General features: G+C 40.4%; 1 protein-coding gene across 1 annotated transcript in view; it reads left to right on the forward strand.

The window, feature by feature from the left end:
• Positions 1-21,419, forward strand: part of DNAH8 (dynein axonemal heavy chain 8) — a 255,491-nt gene that overhangs the window by 34,130 nt on the left and 199,942 nt on the right. The window contains exons 11-16 of the mRNA XM_084889523.1: positions 3,875-3,974; positions 4,563-4,682; positions 5,907-6,042; positions 10,628-10,815; positions 20,332-20,412; positions 20,813-20,929. Of these exons, the coding sequence (XP_084745649.1) occupies positions 3,875-3,974; positions 4,563-4,682; positions 5,907-6,042; positions 10,628-10,815; positions 20,332-20,412; positions 20,813-20,929 (742 nt within the window). The remainder of the gene's footprint in view (positions 1-3,874; positions 3,975-4,562; positions 4,683-5,906; positions 6,043-10,627; positions 10,816-20,331; positions 20,413-20,812; positions 20,930-21,419) is intronic.

The following is a 21,419-nucleotide window of genomic DNA, read 5'->3' on the forward strand; positions in this document are numbered from 1 at the left end:
CTCATCCATAGGTGTACGATTTTAATCCAGACTCTTCCTGCACCCCCACACCGCTTTTCCCCTAATAATTATCAATCCACTCACTTTCTTTGCCCCTGATACTATTATATTCACCAATTTATTCTGTTCCTCAGATTTTTAATTCACTTGATTTTTAGATTCACTTGATATATATGTACTTGTTGATCATAATTTTTAATCTTTTTTCTTCTTCTTTTTAAAGAATACCTTTCAGCATTTCATATAATACTGGTTTGATGGTGATGAACTCCTTTAGCTTTTTCTGATCTGTGAAGCTCTTTATTTGCCCTTCAATTCTAAAAAATAACTTTGCTGGGTAGAGTAATCTTGGTTGTAGGTTCTCTCTATTCATCACTTTGAATATTTCTTGCCACTCCTGTCTGGCCTGCATAGTTTCTGTTGAAAAATCAGCTGATAATGGTATGGGTGCTCCTTTATAGGTAACTAACTGTTTTTCTCTTGCTTGTAAGATTCTCTCTTTGTCTTTTGCCTTTGGCATTTTAATTATGATGTGTCTTGGTGTGGTCCTCTTTGGATTCCTCTTGTTTGGGGTTCTGTGAGCTTCCTGTACTTGTAAGTCTTTTTCTTTCACTAGGTGGGGGAAGTTTTCTGTCATTATTTCTTCAAATAGGTTTTCAGTATCTTGCACTCTCTCTTCTTGGCACCCCCATAATTATGATGTTGGTACGCTTGAAGTTGTCCCAGAGGCTTCTTACCCTATCTTCAACTTTCTGGGTTGTCTTTTCTTCTTGCTTCTCCAGAGGAGTGTCCTTTGCCTCTTTGTATTCCAAATCTTTGACTTGATTCTTCTGTTCCTCTAGTCTGCTATTGGGCATCTGTATAATATTTTTTATTTCAGTCAGTGTATGTTTAATTTCTAGTTGGTACTTTTTCATATCTTTGAGGGTTTCATTAAATTTATTGGCCTTTTCTAGGAAATTCTTGAAAAACCTGATAACCGTGGTTTTGAACTTTATATCCATTCTTTGTTCTCCTCCATTTCTTTTGTTTGAGATCTATTTCCTTTTTTTCTGCATTTTCACAGCTTCCCTGAGTTGGTAGGATGGCTTTGTGTGTTTGGTGTCCTATATGCCTATATGGCCCGGTGGGTCAGCCTCCCCAGTTATCTGAGGTAGACACTCTTGGAGCTTCCTCTTCTAGGTAAACTTTTAAAAAAGATTTTATATATATATATATATATATTTTATATATATATATTTTTTTATAAAATATATATATATATTTTATATAAACATATATTTAAATATATGTTTTATTGATTTTTTTTTTCAGAGAGGAAGAGAGAGGGATAGAGAGTTAGAAACATCGATGAGAGAGAATCATCGATCATCTGCCTCTTGCACACCCCCTACTGGGGATGTGCCCGCAACCAAGGTACATGCCCTTGACTGGAATCGAACCCGGGACCTTTCAGTCCGCAGGCTGATGCTCTATCCACTGAGCCAAACCGGTTTCGGCTAAAAAAGATTTTAAATTTATCTTTATTGTTGGAAGTATTACACAGATGTCCCTTTTTCCCTATCAGGATTCCCTCCTCCCCACTCCCACGCTCCTCCCTCCCCGGGTCTTAGCTGCACTATTGTTTGTGTCCATGAATTATGCATATAAGTTCTTTGATTAATCTCTTTCCACTCACACCCCTCTTCCCTCAGAATCGTCAGTCTGTTACATGCTTCCATGTAAGATTCTTTCTTTGTCTTTAAGGCAGCTTCTTTTGTTCATTAGATTTCACATATAAGTGAGATAATGTGATATTTGACTTTCTCAGACTGGCTTATTTCACTTACCACAATACTTTCTAGGTCCTTCCATGTTGTTTCACAGATTAAGAGATCCTTCTTACAGCTGCACAGTATTGCACTGTGTAATGTACTACAGCTTTTTTATCTACTCCGCTACTTTTGGGCTGTTTCCACATCTTAAAAAAAGAACAAAACAAACCGAGTGAGGCTTTCTCTCTGCGGGCTCTGGTCTCCCTGGTAGCCAGAAGCTCTGCTGCCTTTCACAGCTGGATGTTAGGTGGGTCACTGTTCTCGGCTCTGTGACTCTGGGCTATAGAGTCCAGCCTGTGTTCCGGACTCGATCTTTTCAGGGAAAAGCCGTCCTGTAGCCACGGGATCCCTGGGCACTCTGAGCCTGCCGCCCAAGGACGCTGGGCACTCTGAGCCTGCCGCCCAAGGACGCTGGGCCAGCCCCTCTCGGGACGCCGCCTTTCCTATCAGTCTCCAGGTGCTTTCTGCATTTCCTCGGTATAGGTCTCCTTCTCAGCTGGACCTTAGTTGATAATTATGGGTGAATGCTCCCCAATTTAGTTTTATTTCCAGTCTAACCCTGGGATGAAGTGCAAGAAAGGTCTGTTTGGCCACCATCTTCTCCCTTTTCTTCTAGGTAAACTTTTTGAACTCATAAACATTGCTCTTTCAGTTACCATTGAATAGGATGGTAAACATTTGAAATATATTTTTCATTGCATATTTTTTTGTAACAGTCTTTCAATAAGAAAATGAAATATTTTACATGTCTCCCTCCCCCCCCCCCCAAGCTATATAATATAGTTGAGGTTGATTTCATAGGTGTTATTGGAAAGAGAACAATAATGTTTAATTCTGCGTACTGAAAAGATTTTGTTTTGACTTTTAGAAAAAAGTGAAATTAAGAGTAGCAGATCTCCAAACTCCCATTTTCCCTCCTGAGGGCCCCTGCTGCGCCTGTCCCCTCAGTTCCTGACAACAGTGACCTCCAAAAGGTCAGGAAAGCCTGGACGAGAGGGACGAGCTGGACTAGGGGCTCTTTGCTTCCAGCTCAGAAAGGGCTCATGGTCATGTCAGGGACCCTTTGGGGACCCTCTCCTGAGAGCCCGTGGTTCTGGGCTTGGGCCCAGCTTCCATGTCTCTCTAACTCTGGATAATATCAATGTTGTATCTGGATAATATACCTTACCTTATGCGACTATCATAAGAGTCAAACAGATAAAGTGATTTTAACGCGTGACAGATGGCAGGTAATACTTTCTTAGTGATGTCTCTGTCTCTTTCCTTCCATCTTTGCCCTCCCCCAACCAACCTATAGTGCACTGGTGTTAATTCACTTTATTATCAGAACGCCCTGGTTCTAGCACTTCCTGTGCATCACTGGGTCTCTAAGTGAAAGTGATATTTGGCCAAAACCGGTTTGGCTCAATGGATAGAGCGTCGGCTTGGGGACTGAAGGGACCCGGGTTGGATTCCGGTCAAGGGCATGTACCTTGGTTGCGGGCATATCCCCAGTGGGGGGTGTGCAAGAGGCAGCTGATCGATGACTCTTTCTCATCGATGTTTCTAGCTCTCTATCTCTCTCCCTTCCTCTCTGTACAAAATCAATAATATATATATTTTTTTTTTAAAAGAAAGTGATATTTAGCTGACAAAATCATTATTATAATATTATTATTCGGCTATTTGGGATCATGTGACATTAATATTGGCAGAGGGATAGTCGGTGTGCCCCCTCCATCTTTACAAAGCCACTCCCCACTCACCCTTTCAGTCTCAGTTTAATGTCCCTTTCTCAGGAAAGTTTTTCTTGTCTTCCCAGATTTGGCGGGGTTCCCTGTTAATATGCATTCCTGGCACCCTGGTAATTTAAATAATTATTTATGTAACTCTTGACTGATAGCTTCTTTTTCCATAAGATAACAGACTGCAGGAAGTCTGGAGCCATACATGTCTTGTTTCCACTGTATCTTAGCAAATGCATTTGTCAAATGAGTAAAGGAATGGATTTTTAGGACTGCAGCAATTCTTAAGTATGTTTCTCATTTACTTTTTAATTCTTCGCCTTCAATTACTCTTAGATTCCAGAAGCTGAAAATTCCCTGTCTTCAATTAGAAATAAATCACACAATTGAGCGTATCCTTCAGTGTTACGTGTCTGAACTCGAAGCTATTAAGAAGGCAAGTATCATGTTTACAATAAAGATAGGTACTTTAGTACAAAAGTAAAAGCATTCTGAAAGTATTTGCCATGGTTATATTGTGTTAAGCAGCTCAGGAGCAGTCCTGTCACTGTGAGACGCCTCTGAGGTCCCTTCTCAGTGCGGGAAGGGCTGACTGTGTATGTCACTGGGAGGCCAGGCATACATCTTGTGCTCTTAAGAATTGCCTTTGCATGACAGCATTCATGCGTGCACCAGAAAGCCCATTAAGCTCATAGAAGTATGGGCGCTGGAGACTATTATGACAGGTATAATGGAGCAATGTGCTCCCTCTTTCAAATACTTCTTTAAAAATTGAGATAAAAGGCAGAAAAAGTATGCATGTAATGGGAAAGACGGGTTAGAGATCATTAAGTGTCATATATTTTTAACATAATAGTTCCTGAATCTCGGCTATTATCTCTGAAGGGTGTTTCTATATTTATTGATTACGTCCTTGGTATAAAACGTGGGAATAATGGCAAAACATCAATAGCTTTACATATTTTTTTTTGGCCTTTTTCATTGTATTGAATTTCAAACATTAATACCAGCTCTTTCATTACAGCTTTACCATTCTCAAAAGGATGACCCTCCTCTGGCTCGCAACATGCCCCCAATAGCAGGGAAAATACTTTGGGTGAGGCAGCTCTACCGCCGGATCAGCGAGCCCATCAACTATTTCTTTGTAAGCCAATGCTGACTTTTCCAGTATGTGGGCTAGGGTTTTGAATACAAGAAATCTATTTGATCTTATAGTATTTATTTCCAAGAAAGTAGATAGAGCTCATTATTTTACTGGTGAAGAAAATTTAGTTTATAAATACGCTTGAGAGACACTAAGCCAATTATTTCACGTATGATAGATAAGCCTGTTTCATTACAGTTATCTCTAAGAGGGTGAATCTTAAACTTTGTAACTTTTAATAATACAGGACACTTTATACGGGCTTTAAAAATTGTTTTGAAAAGAATAAAGTACTTCTGTGTATTAGCAAAGGGGAGGCTAGGCTCAGTCTCTTCCTACATGAGAAACTGAGACCTAGAGCAGGGAATCATAAAAGACATTCATTCCCTGTGTCCTTAAGAGTATTCGATTTCTGAAAAACACCAGGATACTCTTAGGCCCAGTTGGAATTCTGAAATTGCCAGTTTGTTTTCTCTCTCTCCTCTTTTTTTTTCTTTTTCGTTTTTTAAAGAGACAGCTACACAGTGGAGCTGGTTGGCTTTAGTTTTGTGTCTAGTGCCTAAATTCAGAACAAAATGCCACCAAAATACAGTCTTGCGAGTAACAATATGATTTAAACGTTATTAAATATTAAGCTTTTGTTGTTTGTGTTTGGCTACTATCACTTATTTAGCTGTTCTCGATATTAAAAAACATTGAGCTGCTGGGCTTACACAGGGGCCAGGGTGGAACTCCATTGCTGATTGACTGTTTTTGACATATGTGGATCAAAACATAAAACCTGCCGTAATTTGCATAAGAAATTTGGTTGTGTTCTTAAATACAGGGTTACTGTTTTTGGTGCTGGAACTTAGGACTTTGTCCTGATATCCACACTTCAAGGAAGATCCATCCATCGCCTCTTGTCTAGAAAAGTGGGGAGGGAGGCAGCCGATCAATGATTCTCTTCTCATTGATGTTTCTGTTTCTCAGTGCCTGGGGCTGGCTGCAGGGCTAGACCTTTCTAAACTGTATTTCCTTCCCCAGTTTCCCCTTCTACATAATGTTTCCCTACTCCCATGGCCAGCTTATACAGCCTCCCTCATCTCTGATTTACTCTGAGGTAAACTCTAGATGGGAAGCATAATTATTTAATGCCGTTTTAAATACAAACAGCTTCATGATATGCACGAAACAAGCAACAGTCTTTTAAAATAAAGCTTTCTCTTTCTCTTAAAAAAATAGAAAAACTCAGACATTTTGTCAAGTTCGGAAGGTAGAGCTGTCATTCGTCAGTATAACAAGATTTCCTATGTGCTGGTGGAGTTCGAGGTGGTCTACCACACGGCCTGGACCAGAGAGATCTCGCAGATACAGTACGGTGGGTGCGCGGCTAGGCGGTGCCGCTCCCGAGGGGGCTGGGGGACTTGGAATGAGTTCGTGGTTCTGGGGAAGTTTTACATCCCTTCCATGTAGTCTTATGATGGTTACATTGAGATTTGGGGGTGATACAATTATATATATCTTTATAGTTAATACTTTGGACTTTACGAGCTGATGTTAAAGTTGATTTGTTTAGATTATTATTTCCTCCTAAAAAAAAAAAAGTAAATATTAAGACTCTTTATAGATATTTTCCATAGATTTAGGGAGGTTTTAATATTTAGTTTTATCATGCCATAGATCAAATCTCTGTCCCAATCAGGGGAGAATTGCAGCTTCCCTCCCTTACTCCCTCTTTCCTTTTCACCCTTCTCTTCCTCACTCCTCTCTTGTTTTCTCCTTTCCTTCCTTTCTTTTTCTATAACTGAATTTAACTTCAATTTTGAGCTCCAGTAATTAAGAGTATTAGGCCTACATGGCCAGTGTGGCTCAGTGGTTGAGCATTGACCTATGAACCTAGGAGGTCAAGGTTCGATTCCCAGTTAGGGCGCATGCTTGGGTCCCAGGCTTGATCCCTAGTAGGGCATGTGCAGGAGGAAACCGATCAATGATTCTCTCTCATCATTGATGTTTCTCTCTCTCTCCTCCCTGCCTCTCTGACATCAATAAAAAAAAATCTAACCTATATCTCTATCTATCTATCTATCTATCTATCTATAGAGAGAGGAGTATTAGGCTGATTAGGCTGGTCCAAGTACCTCCGAGGGTCCAAGTATCCTCAGGCACTGGGCAGAGCTGAGTGTGAGGCAGAGGATGGGGATTATCAGCTATCACCCACTAATGCTGGCATCATCGGGGGTGTTGCTGTTATTGTGTGGGCTCAGCTGTTGGCTATGCTTTGTCCCACCTTAACCTTAAGCTCGTTATTATCTGTGACCTTGTGGGACGGTGACCTTGTGTCCTGGTAGGAAGCTTTCTCCCTCCCAGCCCGGGATCTCCACTTCAGCAGAGCACATAATTGCAGGCACAGCTAGCACAACTTCAGGGGGTGGGTCACCAGGAGTGAGAGTGAGGGGGCCACTCCTACTTCTGCCTCTTGGTTCCAGATCCATTCACTTGAGCAGTTGGGGACACAGCATATATGGGGGGGGGGTGGATTCAGTGCACACCGGCATCCTGGAGGACAGGGCCCCAACCCCGCCGGGTGTCTTCCCCAACTGGCACCTTAACCAAACCTTTAATAGGCACTTCTGTCCGGCCATATACGAGTGGCGGGCCGAATGCATCCCAGTGAAAGCCCGCTAATGGAGCAACACTCTCAAAGGAGCATCGAGAAAGCTTACACTTGACACTATGGAAAAGGGCAAAAGAGAATTTTTAACAACTTAAACACGGGACATGTACTATTTATTTAGCTTCTGAAATACCATGCATGTCTCTACTTTTTGTTTTGTCCTGCTGGTTTTCCCTCTCATCTGCACATGTTCTAAATTGAGTTCAATAGTCACTTGTTCTATCAAGCCCTTCCTCATTCTTCCCAGCAGAAAGTAATGGCATCCTTCTCTCGAGTGGTCCACGAACTATCTGCAATTCTTTCTCAGGACCCTTACTGCTTTTTAGACCCGTCTTAACTCCCCTACACATCCAAGAATACTCTGTCTGTTTCATCATTTTATCCTTTAAATAGCAGTCATAGCTAACATCTATATAGTGCTGGCCATGTGCCAGGCTTTGTCTAAGTACTTTACATATACAACTAACTGCCTTTCATCCTCATGGCGACCCTGTGAGGAACTATGATTACCCTCATCTGGCAGATGAGGAAACCCAGGCTCTGAGAAACCAGTTAACTGACTTGCTCAAGGTCATACACCTGGGAAAGTGGCAGGGCCAGGACTCAAATCTGCCTTTCATGTGCACACAGGCTACTGGGCAGGAATCGCTCTGAAAGGCTTCTTGTTGATACAATGGTGTGATGATATTTAACTATACAGGCAATAGGGATAATAATTGGAGACCTAGTATCAACCCCTGTTATGCTTTTCTAATGATGATTCACCTGGAACGAAAGTTCACTCAGCCCTGGGGAGAGCTTCCAGGCTGACATTGTTAGTGGTCTTGCTGCCCATGCTGTTCTCTCACGGAAGCTCAGTACAGCTCTACGAAAGACAGATTTTATTAAATGAATGTCCAAGGGTTAATTTAGATGTTAACTTGGGAAGATAAATGATTTTTAGCTCAATTTTAAAAAGATTAAAATAAATTGGGTAAAATTTTTAGTTGAAATCTCCATGAAATTAGCATTATTAAAACTAACTTTACAGGATGAGTAAAACTCCACTAACCTCAAGGGGATATACAGACTCTTCTATTTAAGTAGAAGATGCAGCCACAATCTGTGCAGTAATATGAAGCTTGGACATCCTCAAGTTAGTAGTGTTTGTTAATATAATATGTAATTTAAGCTTGTACATACTTATCTACAAGTGTGTGATTATTTTTTTGTTATCATCCTATATAATAAAAGCTTAATGTGCTAAGTGTCCGATCATCTGGTTGGCTGTTCAGCTAATCAAAGCATAATATACTAATGATATGCTAAGGCCAACTGCTCCCTAAGATGTGAACTGACCACCAGGGGTCAGTTAACTGGTTGACCAGTTGCTATGATGTGCACTGACCACCAGGGGCAGATGCTCCAACTAGTAGGTTAGCTTGCTGCTGGGGTCCGGCTGATTGGAACTGAGCGAAACCGGCTGGACCATGGAGACCTCCCATAGTTCCTCCCCAGCAGGCCAACCTCCCATGTTCTTCCCTGGCCTCAGTCATGCACTGGTGGGGTCCCTCCGCCTGGCCTGCACCCTCTCCCAATCTAGGACCCCTTGGGGGATGTCGGAGAGCTTGGTTTCAGCCCGATCCCACAGGCCAGGCTGAGGGACAACCCCTCCTACCCCGTGCAGGAATTTGTGCACCAGGCCTCTAATGCTATAATAACAAATAATCCAAGGCTCCTCAGCATGAACATAGGGGTGCATAATAAAAAGCATATCTGAAAATTCCTATTTATATTAATGACTAGGGGCCCTTTGCAGGAAGATTCCTGCAAGCAGCTGCTGCAGCTGCTCGAACTGCCACTGCGGCCACCATTGCAGCCGCCGTGGCTGCACATGCTGCCGTAGCTCCGGCCCGCCCTGCCCCGCCCCACCTGCTGCTTTCCCTTTGGCAACTGCCTTGCTTTCCGTTTTTCATCCCACTTCCTTCTATGCTGTTTTCAGTCTTTACTCCTCCCTCCCTTAGCATATGCAAATTAACTGCCATCTTTGTTGGGTTAATTTGCATACTTGCTCTGATTGGCTGTGGGCATAGCAAAGGTACGATCAATTAGCATTTTTCTCTTTTATTAGTGTAGATGTTTATGTATTAGTTCAGATATAGTGTAAGAAAATCTCCCTCTGTACTTATTCTAGGAGTTCACAGTGCAACAGAGTTTAATAAATATTTCTTACTGATATTGATCCTAGTTGTCAGAAATTCAGGATGGAGATTTCATTCAGATAAACCTCCTTAAAGAAGCCAGTTTGGGGTTAGGCATGGAAATGGTTTGGGAAATCTGTGAGGTGTGTCAGTCACATTTTTATAGTTGTGCACATCTTCCTGTTCTCTTCTAGGGGTTCAATCACCATCTGTGAAAATAAACTAACATGGTAATACAGCTTGCCCACCCTGAAACGATCTGCAGCTCATAGCACAAGGACTAGCAATTCTTGGCCCCGTTTTCTCTCTTGATCAAATTTTATGGCCTTATAGACACTCTGCATTTATTTATCTATGTCTTGAGCACCAACTGTGTGTCAGGAACTTGGAAACTGGGATATTCAATGCTATTGCTCTGCCCTTAAGCCTGGCTGCCATGGCTCAGTGGTTGAGTGTCATCTTATGAACCAGGAGGTCAGGGTTCGATTCCCGGTCAGGGCACATGCCTGGGTTGCAGCCTCAATCCCCAGTGGAGGACTGCAGGAGGCAGCTGATCAATGATTCTCTCTCATAATTGAATAATTGATGTTTCTCTCTCTTCTTTCCTCTTTGAATTCAATAATACACACACATACACATACACACACACACATATTAGAGGTGCATGGATTTGTGCACTGATGGGGTCCCTCAGCTTGGCCTGTGGGGATTGAGCTGAAACCAGCTTTATGACATCCCCCAAAGGGTCCTGGATGGTGAGAGGGTGCAGGCCAGGCTGAGGGATGCTACTGGTGCACGATTGGGGCCAGGGAGGGGCCTTGGGAGGGCTCCAGGGAATGTCTAGCCCATCTCACCTAGCCCTAATCTGCCAGACACCAGCAGCAAGCTAACCTGTCTGTGGGAGCATTGGCCCCCTGGTGGTCAGTGTGTGTCATAGCGACTGGTCGAATGTTTGAATTAACAGCTGGACTCTTAGAATATTAGGCTATTATTATATAGGATTTTAAAAAAAGAAGTCAATAGTTCAGTTGGGAAGATAGGCATGTGAAATAGGGCTGGAAGCAAAAATAAATTCAAAATATCTAAAGTAAAAAATTGTTTATTTGTAGCTTTACAAGCCACACTTTTTGTGCGACATCCAGAATCAGGGAAGTTGATGGTTAATTTTGATCCCAAAATTCTGGAAGTTGTTCGGGAAACTAAGTGCATGATAAAAATGAAGCTGGAGGTACCAGATCAGGCAAAGAGATTGCTAAAGCTGGAGAGTAAGTTGAAAGGAGATAAATTGCATTTGCAGGTAAGACAAATTATATTTTCTAATTAGTTTTGAAGGGCTTTTTTTGTGGGGGTGGGGGGGGATATTATTGCAGTTGTACTGACATAGCTTTGAGCGGGAAATCTGTTACTATCAATATGTGGATTCTTTTGATTTTTCCGTTTTACTGAGGCATAATTGACAAATAAAAATTGTGAGATATTTAGTGTACGTTGTGATGGTTTGATATACATGTGCATTGTGAAAGGATTCCTCTCGTTTAGTTAATTCACACATTCAGCACCTTACATATATGTACATGTGTACCTGGGTTTGGTTTTTGTGTGTGAGAACATTTAGGTTCCACTCTCTAAGCAAATTTCAGTTATCCAACACAGAGTTATCAACTAGAGTCACAGTGTTAGGCCCACCCTGAAACGATTGCTCAGCAGATATTATTTATCTTATAGCTGAAACTTTGTATCCTTTCACCAACCTCTCTCCACTTCCTCCTCCCCCAGGTCCTGGCAAGGACTTTCCTACTCTCCAGTTTTACGAGTTTGGTTTTTGAAAATTGCACATATAAGTGATACCATACAGTATCTGTCCTGTGTCTGACTTATTTCACTCAGCATCCGGCCTCAAGGTCCATCCATATTATCGGAAGCGGCAGGATATCCTTCTCATTTCCATACCTCAGTTATTGTGACTAGTGCTGCAGCTCACATTTCATTCCCATGGAAGTGGATTGCTGGATCATATGGCATTTTTAAATTTTCAGCAACTTCCATACTGTTTTCCATAGTGGCTACACTAATTTACATTCCCAGCAACAATGCATGAGGGTTCCCTTTTTTCCACATCCACCCCAACACTTGTATTTTCTTTTTTCTTCTTCTTAAATTTAAATTCTTTATTGTTAAAGTATTTCATAAGTCTCCTTCCCCCTCTCCCATTGACTTCTCTTCAGCTGTCCCCAGCCCCCAATACATGCCCTCACCCCACAACTGTCTGTGTACATGGGCCATGCCCATAGGCATGCATACAAGTCCTTTGGTTGCTCTCTTACCTGCTTCCTCCCCTGCCTTCCCTCTGAGGTTGGATGGTCTGTTAGATGCTTCTATGTCTCTGGATCTATTTTTATTCATCAGTTTTTTGCTGTTCATTATATTCAACAAATGAGTGTGATCATGTGATATTTATCCTTCTTTGACTGGCTTATTTTACTTAGCAAAATACTCTCCAGGTCCATCCGCTGTTGAAAATGGTAAGAGTTCCTTCTTTTTTTTTTTACTGCAGTATAAATACTATACTGCAGTATAGTATTCCATTGTGTAGATGTACCACTGTTTTTTTAATCAACTCTTCTGCTGATGGGCATTTAGGCTGTTTCCAAATCTTAGCTATGGTGAATTGTGCTGCTATGAACAAGGGGTGTATATATCCTTTCTGACTGGTGTTTCTGATTTCTTTTTTAAAAAAAATCTTTATTGTTCAGATTATTACAGTTGTTCCTCCCCCCCCTCCAAAAGCTCCCCTCCAACTGGTTTCCACCACACCCCACCCCATGCCCTTACTCTCCCCACACTTTCCTCATCCATAGGTGTATGATTTTTGTCCAGTCTCTTCCTGCACTCCCCACACCCCTTTCCACCTGAGGATTGTCAGTCCACTCCCTTTCTATGCCCCTGATTCTATTATATTCACCAGATTATTCTGTTCATCAGATTTCTTATTCACTTGATTTTTAGATTCACTTGTTGATAGATATGTGTTTGTTCTTCATAATTTTAATCTTTATCTTCTTCTTCTTCTTCTTCCTCTTCTTAAAGAATACCTTTCAGAATTTCATATAATACTGGTTTGGTGGTGATGAACAGATCAGTTTTAGCTTTTTCTTACCTGTGAAGCTCTTTAGCTGTCCTTCAATTCCGAATGATAGCTTTGCTGGGTAGAGTAATCTTGGTTGTAGGTTCTTGCTATTCATCACTTTGAATATTTCCTGCCACTCCTGTCTGGCCTGCATAGTTTCTGTTGAGAAATCAGCTGACAGTCATATGGATGCTCCCTTGTAGGTAACTAACTGCTTTTCTTTTGCTGCTTGTAAGATTTTCTTTTTGTCTTTTGCTCTTGGCATTTTAATTATGATGTGTTTTGGTGTGGTCCTCTTTGGATCCTTTTGTTTGGGGTTCTCTGCGCTTCCTGGACCTGTAAGTCTATTTCTTTCACGAGGTGGGGGAAGTTTTCTGTCATTATTTCTTCAATAGGTTTTCAGTATTCTGCTCTCTCTCTTCTTTTGGCACCCCCATAATTCGGATGTTGGTATGCTTGAAGTTGTCCCAGAGGCTTCTTACACTATCTTCATTTTTTGGGATTCTTTTTTCTTTTTGCTTTTCCAATTGGGTGTTTATTGCTTCTTTGTATTTCAAATCTTTGAATTGATTCTTGCAATTCTCTAGTCTGCTGTTGGATCTCTGTATATTATTTTTTATTTCAGTCAGTGTATGCTTAATTTCTAATTGGTACTTTTTCATATCCTCAAGGGTCTCACTAAATTTATCGGCCTTTTCTAGAAAATTCTTGAAAAACCTTATAACTATGGTTTTGAACTTTATATCCAGTAGTTTGCTTTCCTCCATTTCTTTCATTTGTGAACTGTTTCTTCGTCTCCACATTTTGGCTGCTTCCCTGAGTTGATAGAGTGGCTTTGTGTGCTAGGTGTCCTATAGGGCTGAGTGGCTCAGCCTCCCCAGTTACCTGAGGTGGATACCCTTGGTACACCCCTTTTTGGGCTGTGTACACAGTTTTATTGTACTTAAGCCTTGATTGTTGTTTGTATCACTGGGAGGAATTTTGACCTCCAGGCCAATTGGCTGTGAGATCAGCTGTATCTGCGATGGGAGAGCTTCTGTGCTGGAGACACTCTTATGAGGCAGTACTTGCTTCAGTGGGGATTTGGTGTTCACTGAGTCTGCCTCTTGAGTGTCTCCCTTATGGATGTGAGGAATTGTAATCTGGATGGTCCTACTCTGAGCCCTGGGTACACTTGCTCTTGAATCTCCAAAGAGGTGTTAATTTAGCCTCTGCCTGAGCCCACCAAACAGGAGCTACAGAGAGATCTGCAGATTCCTCTTCTTTGTTTAGGTTTTGGAGGTGCCCAGATAGGGCCCAGCTGTGAAGCAATGCTAGCTGCTGTGGGGCCTTGGGCCTTCTTTTGGATGTTCTGGGTCTCTATGACTCAGCTGCAGTTTGATAGATAAGTTTAGAATTCAGGGGACCAGGCCATTCATATACAAAACCCTCTATGCACAGCTTGTATGGGGCGGAGTCCAGGGCAGAGCAAACAGCAATGGCTGATATTTAGCCCTGCCCTAAGAGGCCCTATGTGTCAGAGTCCCACGGTAATTGCTGCAAGTACTTCTGAGAGAAAGCCTCCTCGTGTTCTGCCCACTTCCAGACAGTCCAGTTTCCTCCCTTATGAGTCTTGGTCCCCAGAGTCTCTCCTGGAACGAGTTCAGAGCAGTTGGGAGCTTGTATCTACCTCCAGGTTGAAAAAGTCAGCCATGTACTCAGTTGCCAGCCTTCTTCGCATGTGTGCGCGCATGCCTCCATACTTCTGCCTTTCACACCTCCTCTGAATCTCAATGTGCTTTTCTTTTTCCTTCTAGTTGTAGAATTTCCACTCAGCCCATCTTCCTGTGGTTTGGATGATATCCGTTTTGTCTTTTAGTTGTAGTTTTGAAGTTGTGCAAGGTGGCAAGTTCAGGTGTTTACCTATGCCACCATCTTGGTTTCTCCTCCCAGTGTTTCTGATTTCTTGGGAAATATTCTTAGAATTGGAATTACTGGGTCAAATGGGAGCTCCATTTTTAATTATTTGAGGAAATTCCATACTGTTCTCCACAGTGGCTGCACCAGTTTGCATTTCCACTAGCAGTGCAGGAGGGTTCTTTTTTCTCCACATTTTTACCAGCACTTGTTGTTTGTTGATTTGTTGATGATAGCCATTCTGACAGGTGTAAGATGGTATCTCATTGTTGTTTTGATGTGCATCTCTTACATCAAAATAAGCAGCTCTGCACAGCAAAAGAAACCATCAACAAAACAATTAGAGAGCTCCCTGCATGGAAGAACATATTTGCCAACATTATACCGATAAAGGTTTAATCTCCAAAATTTATAGGGAACTCATACAACTTAACTAATGGAAGATAAACAATCCTATCAAAAAATGGGAAAGAATCTAAATAGACAGGTTGCAAAAGAGGATTTACAACCGGCCAAGAGACATATGAAAAACTTGTTATTTCTTATCTTTTATTTTCAGTTACAGTTTATATTCAATATTACTCTCTATTAGTTTCAGATATACAGCAAAGTGGTTAGAAAATCATGTATTTTACAGAATGCTCCCCCTGCTATTTCAAGTACCCCCCTGGCCCCATACATATTTATCTTGATATTATTGACTGTATTCCCTATGCTGTAATCTATATTTCTTTGTGATTTTGATTTACCTTTCCCTGATGATTAGAGATGTAGAACATCTTTTCATGTACCTATTGGCTATTTGTCTGTCATCTTTAGAATGTGGCTATGCCCATATTTTAAAGGTATTTTAATTTTTGCTATAGAGTTGTATGAGTTCTTTATATATTTTGGATATTAACCCCTTATCAGATATGTGATTTGCAAATATGTCTTCCCATTTCGTAGGTTGTCTTTGATTTTGTTGATATTTTCCTTTGCTGCAGGAAGCTGTTTAGTTTGATATAGTCCCACTTACTTTTGCTTTTGTTGCTTATGCTTTTGGTGTTAAATTAAAAAAACACACAAAAAAACACCCAACATTGCTAAGACTGCTATCAAGGAACTTACTATGTTTTCGTCTAGGAGTTTTACAGTTTTAGATCTTAAATTTAAGTCTTTAATCCATTTTGAGTTGATTTTACATATGGTATAAGACAGGTGTCCAGTTTCATTCTTTTGCATATGGCTGTGCAGTTTTCCCAGCAGCATTTATTGAAGAGACTGTCCTTTCCTCATTGTACATTTTTTGACTCCTTTGTAAATTAACTGACCATATATACATGGGTTTATTTCTGGTCTCTCTATCCTATTCCATTGTTGATTCTTGATAGAATTAAAATACTGTCATGCAAACAAAAGGAAGGATTAGAGTTTGAAAGCAGAAAGTGAAAAGATTATCAGAAATCAGATTTATACTTGTTGATAGTGATAATGATGAATAATTATTCTTAATACTATAATTTTATAGATTAAATGCATTCTATTTTATAATATGTTTAATCCTGAGGGTACCAGTAAGATACATCTTCCCCTGGCCAACACTAAATCTGCCATTATGGCTTTTGTAATCTAGCATGAGTTTTCAAAGTTCATTCATGTTGTTCCATGTAGCAATACTTAATTTCTTTTTATAGCCAAATAATATTTCATTGTATACTTATACTCCATTTTAGTTGCCCATTCATCAATTGAGGGATATTTGGGTTGTTTATTCTTTTTGGCTATTATTGGTAATGTTGCTGTGAACATTTGCATAAAGTTTTTTTTTTCAATATATGTTTTTATCTTATACACACATCAACTAATTACTAAAATGCCATGGCACACCATATATATATATATATATATATATATATATATATATATATATATATATATATTTTTTTTTTTTTTTTTTTTTTTTCTGATTTAATGGAAAAAATGTTATTATTTTGATTTATTCACATTGGACGGCTGTTGTCATTTTTATTTTATTTTATTTTATTTTATTTTAATCTCCACCCAGTTCCTATCCTGCCCCAGGCCTTCACCACCCTATTGTCTGTGTCCATAGGTAATGCATTTATGCATAAAAGTTCTTTGGTTAATTTCTTCCCTCTTCCCTTTGTCACCCTCATTCCTCATCCCTTCCCTCTGAGATTTGTCAGTCTTTTCCATTTTTCCATGCCTCTGATTCTGTTTTATTCATCAGTTTATTTTGTTCATTAGATTTATTATTCATTTATTTTTTTAAAATTCAGTAGTTGATAGATACGCACTTATTGCCATATTATTTCCCATATATTTTGTCTTTTTCTTGTTGTTGTTGTTCTTTTTCCTCTTCCTCTTCCTCTTCTTAAAGAGGTGCACTGGCTCTGGGGCTTCCAGGGAGGCCCAAAGTCAGCCACTGCTTGGGGCCACCCAGCAGGAGCTACAGAGCGATCTGCAGATGACTGCTACTTGTGTTGGGCTAGGAAGTGCCCAGACCAGGTCCAACTGTGAAGCAAGGCAGGCTGGTGCTAGTGATGGGTCTTGGACCTTTTATTCATAGGTTTGGGGAATGCTGATGCCAGCTGCTGCTTGTTTAAGAGGTATTAGGAAAGTCTGAAACCTGAGCCAGGACAGGCCATTCATATGGAAAAGCTGCTGCAAACAGCAAATTGAAAAGGGGCTGCAAATTGGATGGGGCTGGGACTCACCAGGGTGCAGCAAACACTCTGGACCACGCTGATGGGAACTCAGATATTGATTACAGTCCTCTCTGTGATGGGGGAGGTCTTAGCATAGGAACAATGATCCCTGTAAGCACCCCTGTATGGGAGAAAGTCACCCCCAAGTTCCTGCCTTAATGCGAGATAGTCCAGTTCCTCCCTGTATGTCTCTGGATTTCCCTAAAGCTGCTTCCCAGTACTGGAACTCAGAGGAATTGAGAACATGTAAATTAGTTTGTGGGCCCTTTAAGAGGAACACGTGCGACTCCAGTAGCTTTCTTGTCAATCCGCCACAATATCTGCTGATTTTTACAGCCTGAAGTTATGGGAACTTCTCTTCCAAGCCCTGGAACCCTGGGCTAGGCGGGTGCTGTGCAGCTGTGATCCCCTGCTTCTCATGGGAGGCCTTGGAGATATCCCCCCAATTAAAAAAATTCCACACGGGGGTGTTGGACCAGTCTGTTCTGCACCTCCTGCCAGTCTTGATGTGCCTTCTTTACTCCTCTAGTTGCAGGGCTTCCATTCAGCTAGATTTCAGGCGGTTCTGAATGATGGTTGTTCTGTATTTTAGCTGTAATTTTATGTGGTTGTGGGAGGTGGCAAGTACTGGCATTTATCTGCACCACCATCTTGGTTCTCCTTGACTGTTGTGATTTTTAAATTTAACAATCTAAGGGAACAGGGCTCAATGTTCCTGACTGAATAGTCAGGTATTGCTTTTTTATAATTATAAAAAAATATTTTCATTGATTTCAGAAAGGAAGGGAGAGGGGAGAGAGAGATAAAAACATCAATGATGAGAGAGAATAGTTGATTGACTAACCACTGCCTCCTGCAAGCCCCCTACTGAGGATCGAGCCCACAACCTGGTCATGTGCTCTTGACCAGAAATGAATCTGGGACCCTTCAGTCCACAGACCAATGCTCTTAGCCACTGAGCAAAACCAGCTAGGGAACTATTTCATCTTTTAAAAACTCTTGAGGCACATTGGTTGAAAGTTGCTGCTCCATGGGGTATACCTAGGAGTGAAATTACTGGGTTTCAGTAACTTGGTAACTCTATGCTTAACCTTTTGAATAACTGACACACTTTTTCAAAGAGGATGCATTATTTTGTATTTCCACGAGCACTGTGTGAGGGTTTCAATATCTCCATAACTTTGCCAACAACTGTTACTATCTGTCTTTTTCCATTTGAACATCATTTGGATGTGAAGTGGTGTGTTAGTGTGGTTTTGATTTACGTTTCTCTCATAGCTAGTGATGAGCATTTTTTCATGTGCACATTGTCTAGACCTTTGAAGGAATGTTTATTCAAATTCTTTAGCCCATATTTTAATTGAGTTATCTACCTTTTTGTTACTGAGATGTAAGTATTCTTCACATAGCTTAGGTATAAATATCTTATCAGATACAGGATTTGAAAATATATCATCCTATCCTGAGGGTTGTATTTTTATTTTCTTGAAAGTGGCCTCTGAAGCACATTTTTAATTTTGGTGAAGTTAAAGTCATTTAACTTTTTCTATTGTCTCTTGTGTTTTTAGAGTTATAGCTAAGAAATCTTTGCCTAATCCAAGGTCATGAAGATTTATAACTATGCTTTCTTTTAAGAGTTTAATAATATTAGCTTTGCCAAAAATAGTATTTAATTGCTATACTGTATATCTTTAAAAAAACAACAACACACACCTCAAAGGAGTGTTGGCATTATGTAAACTTTAGCTTTAGCATGGGAAGCCCTAGGCTTTTGTATGGCTAGTTGTGGCTTTGGAGAATTGAGTGTCAAAGTGCTGTTCTAAATTGAGGTTCATATCACTCCCATTGCATCCTTTAGGATTCAGTTAGTATTGAACGATAATGCGAAAGTCAAAGTCCTTTGTCAAGTGTCAAGTACACATGAAAGTTCACTGCAAGCAAAAAACAAACAAACAAACAAACAAACAAACAAAACCAACCAAACATAAACCCCAGAAAAACACACAACAAAACAGTGCGGGGGCCTGATGTGGTGGGGGCCAGACATGGTGGGGATCTCTCTTTTCCACAGAAAGAGAGATGAACGAACCGGTTCTAAGTGGAGGCAGCCAGGGATTGAGAAATATTAAAAATAAAGAGGGAAGACACAGGTAGATTTTTAAGCTGGGAGCTGGGTGGGCTGCCATCCTGTCTGCTGGATAGGCAGGAAGAAGATGACCACCTCTCCCAGGGCATTTATTTTATATCCCCAATACAGGAAATAACACCAACTTATTTGCATTCTTAAGTAGGCCCTAGCATGCCTAGTCCCGCCCCTGCCGACACCTGGGCTAATATGAAGGCCAGGCTGACAACATGTCTGCCATCTTGGGGAAACATGTTCCCAAGGTGTGGCTCTGCCTACCCCTTGAGTTCAGCTGAGGATTATAAAGGAAAATTGCCCATGTGCCTTCCCAGGCGGCCCTCTATAAAACAGGAAAGAAATGAATAACTCTGAAACTATCGAGTAAACATTGAAACAATTTGATATTATTACTTTGGGGAGGATTAACTTGAATCCACATCTCCCATCACACAGTGCAGTAAATTACAAAAACAGTCAAAATCGATTGTTGTGATGGCTCATCTCTGAAAGATATATAAAAGAAAATAAAAAGCTTATTCATTCTGATTGTGGGACATTGATTTTGACTCAAGAAAACAAGTGTGGCATCAGTGATGTGTATGCTTTGATATGTCAGAGGACAAGGGGAAAAAAGGGGGAAATATGTAACGGCAGACATCATGAAAAGATAATTTTCCAAGCTATTTAAAATAGCATAAATCTCGAAAGACAATTACATCCTAAACATGAAAAATGCAAATCTCAAAAGCCCCATTGACTCACTGTTTAAAGGGGGTGCTCAGGTAATTTGCAGATGGGAGAAGTGCATGAACTAGCATACATTTAAACGGGCACCCTACATCTGAGCAGGCATATGAGGACACAGGTATCATGAAACCTTCTTGGTCTGAATCAAAATGGGACTACTGTTATCACATCAGTTAAAGTGAGACATGCCGTTTGGACTTTTAACAGGACCTTCTGCAGTATTATGACGAGTTGTGTCAGGAGGTGCCCTCCGTGTTTGTCAATCTGATGGCCCCTAAAATGAAGAAGGTTGGTAATACTGAAGGTTTACGTTGAATTTCTCGTTGTTGAAGGTTACAGTTCTGTAGATTGTGGGTTTTAGAACATCTGTTCTTGCCTAGATCCTCTGTCTTTCTGCTTCAACTTTATAGCTCTATTATTTCTACACAACGGTTTCTTGTCTACGTTTTGTTACCTTTGTAAAACAACTAAATCTAAATAATTAGCACTTTCTAAAAATCCATGATTGCTTCCTGGATAGCTGAAGATGATTAATAAAAACCAAAAAGTCACGTTTGTCAGGTATAATGGAGGAGAAATATAATTAAGGAAATATAACCTATAATATTTCTAAGTAATAAAAGAAAGCCTTTTAAATAAATGCAGATGCTTCTGTTAATAATGGAAACATCCTTTTTTATTTTTCTAGGTGGAATCCGTGCTGAGACAAGGGCTCACAATATTAACATGGTCATCTTTAACACTAGAAAGCTTCTTTCAAGAAGTTGACTCAGTTTTGAATATGTTCAACCAACTTTTAAAGAAGGTAAAATAGACAAACATGAAAAAAACTTCATGCATGAATCCTCAGGCTGTGAGCAATAGTTTGATTACCTATGAAACCCCGTTACAAGGTGTGACTTTTAACTGAAAGGATATCCATTAAGCTAAAAACAATCAATGCTTTATGTTTCTTTAACTGCTTCTGGCCCTTTTCATTTAGGATTGCCTGTTGTTGTCGATGAATGACATTGCCTTTAATATGTTAAAATGATGGCTTAGTTTTAAAAAAACTGTGGACTGTAGAAAATGGCGGAGCAGAGTTCTTAAATAACCATACATCTGATATTAATTTATCGAGGTAGAGAAAGTTGGCTATTGTCTGTTGGTTTCTGATGTGCTTGCTGGGTAGAAGCACTTTTTTTTTTTTTTTTTTTTGGGTGGTGGTCATCATTAGCTATCTTTTATTTTTTTAAATTTATCTTTATTGCTGAAAGTTTTTCTTTATCATTGACCCCCTACTCCCCACTCCCATC

This window comes from Pipistrellus hanaki (genome assembly GCF_964339955.1).
Source record: "Pipistrellus hanaki genome assembly, chromosome: 7".
NCBI classification, from domain to species: domain Eukaryota; kingdom Metazoa; phylum Chordata; class Mammalia; order Chiroptera; family Vespertilionidae; genus Pipistrellus; species Pipistrellus hanaki.